This window comes from Chiloscyllium plagiosum, chromosome 12 (assembly GCF_004010195.1).
Source record: "Chiloscyllium plagiosum isolate BGI_BamShark_2017 chromosome 12, ASM401019v2, whole genome shotgun sequence".
Taxonomy (NCBI): Eukaryota; Metazoa; Chordata; class Chondrichthyes; order Orectolobiformes; family Hemiscylliidae; genus Chiloscyllium; species Chiloscyllium plagiosum.
The window spans coordinates 46,234,918-46,246,200 of record NC_057721.1 but is presented as its reverse complement, the minus strand read 5'-3'; the positions used below and the strand labels follow the sequence as shown (position 1 = coordinate 46,246,200).

The following is an 11,283-nucleotide window of genomic DNA, read 5'->3' as shown; positions in this document are numbered from 1 at the left end:
AATTAATATTCTAGGTTCATCTATAAAGATATGACAGTATAGCGCCCCATGAATAGTATTACAGCACAAGTCAGAGCCTTCTGCTGAGAAGATCACTGAAGAATAAAATGCATTTTTAATTCCACTGCATGACAGTTTGCTTTTTCTAACACAACATACCTAATTTATAACAAGTCTTTTTGTTTACTAACTCCAGTTTGATTAGGCTCTTTGGACTATTTATGAAAACACAGTCACAAGCAATGTTGAACTCCTCATGCTTTCATTTTAATCAATAGAGAAATTAGGCCAGTATTGGACTTAATACAGTATTTAAAGCATAAGCATGTTAATAATACATTGTAAGTGTTTGGATTTTACTGTTTTCATTGCAAATACTTCTGATTTTTAATGAAACTGCGCACATTTAGCAACAATAATTATTCATTTTGCTGACAAAGTGGAATTGGTCTTAGAGAAATGTTAAACTTTCATTATGATTTTCCACTTATTTTAGGTTCATCTCCATTTCCATCTGAGAGCAGGCAATTTATTCCTAGTCCTCTGTGGGTTTAAGTTGGCAGGCAGGAAGTATAGAGGAGTATTCCAGGGTAGGTTCCTCAAAGTTTCCCTTTCTCCATGCCAAGGCTCAAATCCACGTCACCTCCCAATGTCACAGTATAAACCAAGGAAATACAGGCAAATTAATCACAAGTTGCATTCTCTTACGCAAGAGGTTCAGAGACATTATTTAACCAACTTGGTGGTAAAACCTTTATCCTCTTGGAATCTAGGAGCAAATCCAACCTAGGTTAAAAAAAACGAAACTTTTCCTCCCCAACCCAGGAAATAGTAGACACAGTTTGTTAGGCCATTGTATTTTTCACTGGAACATCAGTTCTAATGCAACTGGGGAGAAAAAATGCAGAGTGCAGGGAAGTCTGTAATGACAGGAGGAATGAAAAAGATGATTGTTGGCACTCAGAGATTTGGGATCCTTGCAAATAAATCACAAAAATGCATCAATGTAACATGAACCAATTATAAGTTGCACTGCATGTTAGCCTTTATTAAAAGGAGGCTGCTGTGTAACACCAAATAAATCTTGTTGTAACACATAAAGCTTTGGAGAAATTACAACTGGAACACTACATACTGTTTTAGTCTTCTTGTTCAAAGAAGGTTACAGATGACTTAGAATGGGTGTAGTTAAGATTCACGAGGTTGATTCTTGAGATGAAAGGGCTGTTCTATGAGGAAAGATTGAGTGGAGTGGGCCTATGTTCTCGAGAGTTCAGAAGAGTGAGAAGCAATCTCATCGAAACATATACAATCCTTAGAGGGTTTGAGAGGGTAGATGTTGAGGTGTTTCCTGGCTGGAGAGACTCAAATTTGTGGTCACAATCTCAAAATAAAAAGCCAGTAAAAATGTTATCTTTGGAATTCCGTGTCTCAAAGTCAAGGGTATGGATGCTAAATTGTTAAGCATAATTAAGACAAAGAATTATAGATTGACCATAGTAGTAGAATTTTGGATACCAAACAAATCTGAGGACAAAGGAATTTATGGGCGAAGGATTCATAGGGAATAGAAATTGATATTCAGTCTCGATCGTACCAAATGGCACAGTAAGCTCGATGGGTGAGTGGCCAAACTTGCCTCTGTTTCTTATAATGCAGTATGCTTGTAATTATTTAATGGTTATACACATTTCATTTTCTTTGGGAACTGGCTTGGATCTAGTTTGGCTTTGACAAGCCATGTTAAAAAATCTAATTTTCACTCCCAATTAATATGCTTTTGGGCAAGCCCCTTATTTTCATAGGATTTAAAATAAATTATGATCTCAGAATTATACCAGCTATCATTAACAGACTTTTCTAAATTTAGTAATAACTTGCGCAGATCTTAATATGCATATGTCATAAATAATCACTGACTACCCTTTATGTACGTCATGATTAACTCTTCCACAGGGTTTCAATTCAAACAGATTTTATCAAAATGCTAAGGTAAACCAGTAACTACAGTTTATTATTGATACAGAGTTAACTAAAACCAACCAGTTTCCGGATTTCATGGTAGATGGGGCCTGCTAATTCTTTTGCCTTTTCAGCTCCACAGTTTAAGACTTGCTCCAGGAAACCTTTCTCAGCTTTAAGTCTCTCAATTTCATTCTTTATTGGTGCAAATTTTTCAATGACTGTCTCAGCCACCACATACTTGTAGCGTGCAGTGTCCAATCCTTTGCTTTGATGCACTACTTCCTCAACAGTCAGTCCAGTCACTGCTGCATGCACTGTTACCAGATTTGATACTCCTGGGCGTGTCTCTGGATCATACGTCACTTCAGAGGTGAAGTCTGTTACTGCTTTGCGAAACTTCAGTAGTATATCCTCTGGTGAATCTGTGATACTCACAGTTGCTAACGTTTGAGTGTCTGACTTTGACATCTTTGCAGTAGGGTTCCTCAATGATTTAATTTTTTTAGTTTCACCTGCAAAGAAAGGGGGAATAATGGAAAAGTAAAGTAATATTCAAATATAAAGCAATATTGAGTTTGCAATCTTTCGCTGTGCAAATTCAGTTAAATAGATGTTGGGCCTGAACTTGTTCCACTTCAACACTGACCTGATAGAACCAATTCTCTTCACTTCCCATCAGTAACTTCGAGTCCCGGGCTTTGATTTTCTCCCTCTTCCTGATTGCTTTCTTGAACTGAATCAGTGTGAAATTTCAGTGGCTTGTACTACCCTGAACAAAAACTACAGTGTCACATCTGGCCTGTCATTAATATAGATTCCCTCAACATTTTTAGCATGGTCATTTACATCTCTTCTTCAATCCAATTGCTCTCAAAACCTTCATAACCTTAAAGTTTGCTTTTTGCAGTGCTGACCTTATCTTATCCTGCACAAAGTCCAACATTATTTGCCATCTCTTTCAATGACTTATGTTGCTGCTCACTGACTTTGCTCTCATTTTGAAATGCCATCTCTGCTATCTTCAGCATTTCTTCCACTATGTTCAGCATTCATTACTAAAATCTCCAGCCATTATGCACAAACTCTCCTTCTGAAACTTTCTGTCTAGCAACCTTTATATCAATTAATTACTTCTCAAAATCCATTTTTAAAAAATAATCTCTTTTAGTTCTTTTTTCCACTTTGCCGTCTGAATAATCCTGTGAAACACTTTAGGCATGCATTAAACAAAATAAACTGTAATAACATGACCAGTTGCTGGTGTACTCACTTAGAATAGCTTTTGGTATAGGAAAGAGATGGCCATAATGGTTGTTGAAAATTCGGGCGACATCCTGTGTCAACTCCAGATGTTGTATCTGATCCTCTCCAACAGGTACATGGGTTGACCTTATCGGATATAAGAAGAATCTTATTGAGATCTTTCCTAAAGAACAATACAGGTAACATTTCAAGGAGAGGTCTAATAGCAAGCAATTTGGTCATTCTATGATACACAATGCCTGCCTGTCACACAGCATCTCTGTAGAGAAGTCTCTTAATTGGAAATCAGGCTCCTTCAGAATTCTTGCACCCCCAATCAATGACGAGCTTCAGGGGGGTGGTCACTTTATACCTAAAGGTCACCGGAGACATTGAAATATGATCTGCACTTCGAACTGGTTGAAGCTCTCACCGGTAGCTTCTGCCTGGCAGTGCACATCCTCTGCTGACTTCATGACCCCTCCAGGCAGAAGTCTAATTTTACTCCTGCAAACAGCCCCCAAGATCACTCATGCCATGGTGGAGTATATCAACAGGATAAAATTCCAGAATAATTTTGATTATTAACTTGTCCCAAATTTCTGCTGAAAGTGGTCTCACACCAGGTCAACTTGACACCAAATTAATTGCAATTTCAATGTGGAAGGAAATCTGGTTTATGAAATGCCCATTGATTTTCCCTAGGTCCCCGAGTCTACGTTTTTAAAGCTATATTAAATTAACTGAAATATTTGCAGACCAGAGACATTGCTGTCTAACTTCCCTCAACATTTAATTGCCTAGCTTTGAGGAAGAATCTCTCAGTATGCAGATACACAGAGGTCTCACCTGGGCAGGTTAATTGGAATTCAATTTAGGAAGTATAAATGAGACACTGTCTTGTTAGAACCAACATTGCAGACTACTAAGCTCAAGGGAATGCCACAGATCCCATGGCACTATTTTGCTGAGCAGCAGGGGGTTCATCCCAGTGTCCTGGTCAATGCTTATCCCTTAATCACAGAATGAGATGGTCTGATCATTATCACTTTGCTGCTTGTCCATGTCTGGTATCTATAAATTGCATGTTGAACTCTCCACATCACAACAGTGACCCTAGTTCCAAAGTACTTCATTGACTGGAAATTGTTTTGGGACATCCTGTGCTTACAAAAAGATGCTATACAAAAGCTAGTGTTTCCTGTCTTTTAATTATTCAGAGATAGGAAGCTGTAATATTTGTCAAAATCATACTTGACCTTGGGAAACTAATGGATTTAGTCAGCACACAGACGTACTTACAGCTAATGACAGATGCTTAAACTGGAAGAACTAAATCACTGTCCAAAGTTGATAAACAGACCACCCAAATCTAGAACATCAGATAAATCAGTACTAGCAAAAAAGACAGTCTAAGCAATGCAATCAAAGCTAGTTAAATGTGCTTGGCCAGATTAGAATACATGTTATAACTGATAAAAGGAAGCAACTAGATTGAACGTGGAACACATTTCTGAATTTCAGTAGAGCAAGTCAAGAGCCCGAAGAATATCCAAGTATTTAACAAGCTTGTTGAATGTTGATTCCTGTACATTGTTGCATCATTAGAGTAAAGAAAAATGGCCAGAGATATAGAAATTTACACACAGGTGTTCATGAAGAGTTTGACTAGTAAATCCCCATATCTATTTACAATTATTTGTATGCTAGTTAAAGTATCTCTTACTTGTATAACAGAATATCTGCGGACTGCAGAACTGGGTAAGTGAACAGTCCCAAACTGCCCTCTTCCTTCTGACCAGAGCTTTTCATCTGCAAAATATCATAAAATAACTAATCTTTTCAAGGATTCAGGAATTTCTTTTTAATGTAAATTGGGTTGTTTCTAATAGTTGTTTTATTATGGTTGGACTCTCAAAGCAGATTTTGTTCAGACAATTAGAGTCTTGCATACAGGGATGTTTGAAAGCAACCCTTTACTCTTCTAATAAAAAGCAAATGCAATGCCTAATAGTTCACTATTATGGGCAAGAAGAAAGCAAGAATAATTTGGGAGCATTCTTTTCAGCCTCAGTATATCCTAAATGCCTTATATTCAATTAACTACTTTTGATGACTAGTTATGGTTACCCGGGGAAACACTGAGTGTTGCACTGCAAGGTCTTGTAACTAGCAGGGACATCTGTTTTAGTTGAGGGAGCAGTGGTGGGTAGGACACAAGCTAAATTCACTATTTCTCTCCAAATAGTGCTGAGGGATCTTTTACATTCACTTGAATAGGCAATCAGAACCTTAGTTTAACATTTCATCTGAGGAATCTCACACCAGACAGCAAGGCATTCTCACTGCTACAAAGTAGTATTGACTTAAACTATGAAGTCTGAGAATAGGCTCAGGACTTTAGGAGTCTGGGGTGTATGTTTTACCACATAACCAAGCCGATACCTTAAGATTAACTGTATATTGTACACTGTATTAACTCAAGTTTAACCTTTGTAGAGCTAAGGGATGAAAATAAATTACAGCAATTCAGGATCTGTTTAACTTTTTTCCTGGAGTAGTGGTGCTGGAAGAGCACAGCAGTTCAGGCAGCATCCAAGGAGCTTTGAAATCGACGTTTCGGGCAAAAGCCCTTCATCAGGAATAAAGGCAGTGAGCTGGAGCGTGGAGAGATAAGCTAGAGAAGCTATGCCTCCTCTAGCTTATCTCTCCACGCTCCAGGCATAGCTTCTCTAGCTTATCTCTCCACGCTCCAGCTCACTGCCTTTATTCCTGATGAACGCTCCAGGCTCACTGCCTTTATTCCTGATGAAGGACTTTTGCCTGAAATGTCGATTTCGAAGCTCCTTGGATGCTGCCTCTACTGCTGTGCTCTTCCAGCACCACTAATCCAGAATCTGGTTTCCAGCATCTGCAGTCATTGTTTTTATCTCGATAACTTTTTTCCTGTACTACAGCAAGAAAAATAAGCTTCTTGAAAGCCCAAAATAAATTCAAAGAAGTGCAAGGTTTGAACATATTCCTTTTGATTGCTGAGAATGTGAAAATAAGTCCATGTGTATGATTGTTTGCCACTCATAGGAAGCTTAAATGAGCCACACGACAAGCTTAACTGATTACTTTTAAGCTTATCAATCAAATTCATAATATAACTGATTTCAGATTACGAACACACAAACATATCAATTGGAAGCAGTAGAAAGCCAATTAACCTGTTGAACCAGCTCTACCTTTCCATAAGATTATATAAGATTATGGCCTCAAACTCCACATTCCTGCTTGCTATACCTCTTACCCCAATTATCTTTGATATTATTGTTAGTCAAGTGTCTCTCACAGACTTAAAAATACTCAATGACTCTGGGAGAGTTACAAAGGCTGCAGACCCTTTGAAAAACAAAATTCTCCTAATCTCAGATGTAACTGCAAGATTTGTTAATGTTAAACTACATCCTCTAGTTCTAGTGTTTCCCATAATGGGATCATTCTCTCAGCATCTACTTTATTAAGTGTTCCAAAGAATTCTTGTCCCATTAGAATCACTTCTTACTTTTTCAAATGCTATGGATAAATCCCGATTCTCCATAATTCTCTCATAAAATAACACCCATTATCCCAAGTAATGGATGAGTGAAGGCATTTCTATCCCTTCCCAAATATGGACACCAAAACTGCTTGGAGCATTCCAGCTGTTGTCTCATCAACACCCTGTTCAATTTTAGTAAAATTAGTATTCTTCAATTCCAATTCCCTTGGAATATAATGACAATCTTCCAGTTGCATTCCTAATCTTCTGCTGTTCTTACCTTCTAATTTTGTATTTCATATACCAGGACAACCAGATCTCTCGTTAGCTCAGAATTCTACAATCACTTTCCATTTAAATAACATGTTGCTTTTCTATTCTTTCTGGTAAAGTGGACAAGTTCATATTTTTCTACATTGTATTCCAGCTGCCACATTTGCGCCAACTCACTTAACATTTCTATATCTTCTTGGAGACTTAATATTATCTCTTCACAAACTACTTTTTTACCTCAAAAACTGAATGAATAGCAGATGCTGTAAATCAGAAACAAGCACAGAAGTTGCTGGAAATGTTCAGCAGGTCTGGCAGCATCTGTGAAGAGAAATCAGAGTTAACGTTTCGAGTCTGGTGACCCTTCCTCAGAAAGGTCTGAAGAAGGGTCACTGGACCAGAAACGTTAACTCAGCCTTGCTGAGCTTTTCCTGCAATTTCTGTTTTTGTTACTTTCTTTCCAATCATGGTGGCATTTTATCAACACAGCTACCAAACATTTTTCTCCTTCATTCTGGATTAGAGTGGTGCTGGAAAAGCACAGCAGTTCAGGCACCATCTGACTGCTGTGCTTTTCCAGCACTACTCTAATTCAGAATCTGGTTTCCAGCATCTGAAGTCATTGTTTTAACCTATTTTTCTACTGCATCCAAATCAATGACATAAAATCATACACCTTGAAGCTTTGCCCATTTTGTGAATTAGCTGTGAGAGCAAAGTTCACCATTACTTTCTCCATGGCAACCTGTTGGGCAATCAGAGACGATTTGCCAACCACTCAGCACCATTTTCTCCCCCACTGATATAAAATAGATGAGCTTGGTTGAAATTTAGCATTCTGTATTTGTTTTGAAGAATGCAACATGAAATGCTTTGGAAACACAGAAGCAACAGAAGACCATTTGCCGTTTTGAGTCTGCTTCGTTGTTCAATATGACTCATCATCATTCTCTCCTTTCTCTACATACTCCTCAATGCTTTTAATATCTAAAAAAAAATCTTTTCCTTGACATCGTATCTTTTTATTTTCCTGAACTTTTGATTGTGGACTGAAATGGGAATAGAACCATTTCAAAAACCAAGGATTGTTGCACTTTTTAAAAGCAAGTAACCAACACTCAATGTAAATATTGTTCAATTACTGCTTGAACAAGCAGCTATGTTAAGATTAGTTCACAGATAAGATGGAGCCAAGGGGTGTGTTAGAATGAAGCTTTTGTCAGCAACAAGTCACTGACTGATCACTGGTTACCAGTCCACAGACCAATGACAAAACCCTTATGCCTGCCAATAATCATGAGCTTGGTTTCCGGGTAGCTTTGAGGTGTGAATGCTTTGGCAGAAATTATTGGACCTCTGGAGGACAAGGAGTTGTCTGTGCCCTGCAATAAAAAAAAGCCTGAAGATAGTCAATCTATTTGCCCATTTCAGTTACTGTAGGCTGTGGCTTTTAATTGATAAGGCCAAGTCCAAGTCCTAGACCTTGAAAGTGAGACCTAGTCACCTGGTGCCTCCTGCAAACAAGTAAAACTACCTGGAGAAGGAAGATCAGGAAGTAGCATTCTGATCAAGGCTCATCTCAGCAAATGCTGTGAACAGGGACCATTGAGAACTGCCATTCCAGTCTTTCCCTCGATCAATAAACACATGATCTTTTCCTCATCTTTGTCTGTCTGCATGTACATGTAGATGGGAGTTTTTAACAGGGTTAGAATCTTAATTAGTAAAATTGTACACTGATGACTCATAATTGTTGGCCTGCAGTTAGAATCCATTTACAGAGGAACCTCAATTATCCGAAGGACATGGGCGGGGAGTATTTCATTCAGTTAATCGAATTCCAGATAATCGAATGCCGGATAACAGTTTAGCCAAGCATCGGGTCCTTGCGATTTTGCCGGATAATTCGATATTCGGATAATCGAATGCTGGATAGTCGAGGTTCCTCAGCATTTGTAATAAATAGTCATCCTTGTTAAGTAAAGAAGCCTGGTCCATACTTCTAGGAGAAAGTGAAGACTACAGACGCTGGAGATCAGAGTAAAAAACGTGTGGTGTTGGAAAAACATAGTTGGTCAGGCAGCATTCGAGGAACAGGAGAGTCGATGTTTCAAACATAAGCTCTTCATCAGGAAGAGCTGATGATTCCTGATGAAGAGCTTAGGCTCAAAATGTCAACTCTCCTGCTCCTCAGATGCTGCCTGATCGGCTGTGCTGGTCTGTGCTTCTGTCAACCTGGGATGAAAAGCCACATAAATTGGGGAATTCGGAGTACTGTTACTGGGAATGGTGAGGCTTGAGTTCCAGGGCCTACCCTAGTGAGGTGTAACAAAGTTTTGTGCCACCAAGTGACTGTACAGAAACATCTGTCCTGTAATTATAGTATGAATCCCACTTGTTAAACATTTGCTGATTGTTAAGCTTTTGATTATGAGTTACTAAGTGTGAAATATTTAAATTATTTTCAAACTCTTTAATCTACACAGGAAAGACATTTGCAGCTACAATCTGTATGCTTTTTGTTCTTTGGATAGGAGTGCCATTAGGAAGGCCAACAGTTGATGCCCATTCCAGTTGCACTTGAGATTTTCCAACAACCTTACCAATACCACCTCAGAAAAACAGCAGCTTTGGAATAAAGAGTTCATACAGACTTTACTTATTCAACAAAGAAGAGAATACCTTCCATTGAGGTAAATGACGTAACCTTGGCATACTCGTCAGACAACTCAGAATCCAAGCTAATTCTGTGTGTTCAGAGACCTGTAAGAGAGTAATATATGTAATCAGGTTGATGGATTAGGAGGCTACCAGATATTAGGTCATTTGAATCTTTTATGAAGAGACATTATTCACATACTGCTGTTACAGACTGGTTACAGAGACAGCGAAGTCTGCCTGATGGCATTTCAATTAAATTGTATGTTTATAATAAATAATAATAACATAATTAGATCATTTGGCTTGGCCTTTCAAGGCTGTTCAATGTTCAAATAAGACCAAGGTTAGCCTTTTTTAATTTTACATTCAACAATCTAGTCTGATGATCCTCGATTCCCTTGGTTTTCCAAATCTATCGACTCGTGTCTTGAACACTTTCAACAGTGGAGGGAGAGAATTCAGAAGACTCACAATCACTTGAGTGAAGAGATTTCTTGTTTTCTTAGTCCTAAATGGCCACCCCTTATTCTGAAACCATGGTCGTGATTCTCCAGCTCTCGTAAACAGTTTGGGGGCATCGCTTCCGTATCACTCTTTAAGAAGTTTGTGTGTTTCGATTAGATCACCTTTTAATCTTCTAAATGTTAGGTAAACACAGACCTCATGTACTTAATTTCTGCTGTTAGGACAAGCCCTCATCCCAGGAATCAGTTCGTGAATCTCTGTTGCACTCCCTGTAATATAATATGTTATAAGATGACCAAGAGAAAATAATGCATTCCAGGTGTGGCCTCACCAGTATCCTGAAAAAATGTAATCCTACGATAATTTTTTTTAACTCTAATTACAATTACAGGTAGACAAGATTGTGAAGAAGGTATATGATATGCTTGCTTTTATTGGTCAGTGCATTGAGTATAGGAGTTGGGAGGTCATCTTGTGGCTGTACAGGACATTGGATAAGCCCCTTTTGGAATATTGCATTCTGTTCTGATCTCCCTGCTAAAGGAAGGATGTTGTAAAACCTGAAATGGCTCATAAAAGATTTAAAAGGATGTTGCCAGGACTGACGGGTTTGAGCTATAGGGAGAGGAAGAATGGGTTGAGGCTGTTTTCCCTGGAACCTCAGAGGCTGAAAGGTGACCTTATAGGGGTTTAGAAAATCATGAGGGGCATGGATAGGGTAAATAGATAAGGTCTTTTCCCTGGCATGAGGGAATCCAAAACTAGAAGGCATAGGTTTAAGGTGTGAGAGGAAAGATTTAAAAGGGACTTAAGGAGCAACTTCGTCATACAGCGGGTGGTGTGTATGGAATGAGCTGCCATAGGAAGTGGAGGAGGCTGGTACAATTACTGGACTTAAAAGGTATCTGGATGGATACAGTATATGAATCAGATGGATTTAGAGGGAAATGGGCCAACTGCTGGCAAATGGAACTGGATTAATTTAGAATATTTGGTCGGCATGGACGAATCAGACCAAAGTTTTTAAGATTCACGTACATACAAGGACACACAAGCCACTCGGAATGCAAACATTTCTTGATTCCATCACTAATCAAAAATATTCTGCAATTTAATTTTCTCCTACACAAATGGATAACTTAACAATTTGC

At 38.5% G+C, this 11,283-nt stretch overlaps 1 protein-coding gene across 1 annotated transcript in view; it reads right to left on the bottom strand.

The window, feature by feature from the left end:
- Window positions 1–245: 245 nt before the first annotated feature.
- The window catches only part of wars2 (tryptophanyl tRNA synthetase 2, mitochondrial), a 74,238-nt gene continuing 63,200 nt past the window's right edge, over window positions 246–11,283 (bottom strand). Inside the window, exons 3-6 of the mRNA XM_043700960.1 lie at window positions 9,689–9,769; window positions 4,934–5,019; window positions 3,236–3,354; window positions 246–2,477 (exon numbers count right to left, since the gene is read on the bottom strand). Coding sequence (XP_043556895.1) covers window positions 2,029–2,477; window positions 3,236–3,354; window positions 4,934–5,019; window positions 9,689–9,769 — 735 coding nt within the window. The 3' untranslated portion in view covers window positions 246–2,028. The remainder of the gene's footprint in view (window positions 2,478–3,235; window positions 3,355–4,933; window positions 5,020–9,688; window positions 9,770–11,283) is intronic.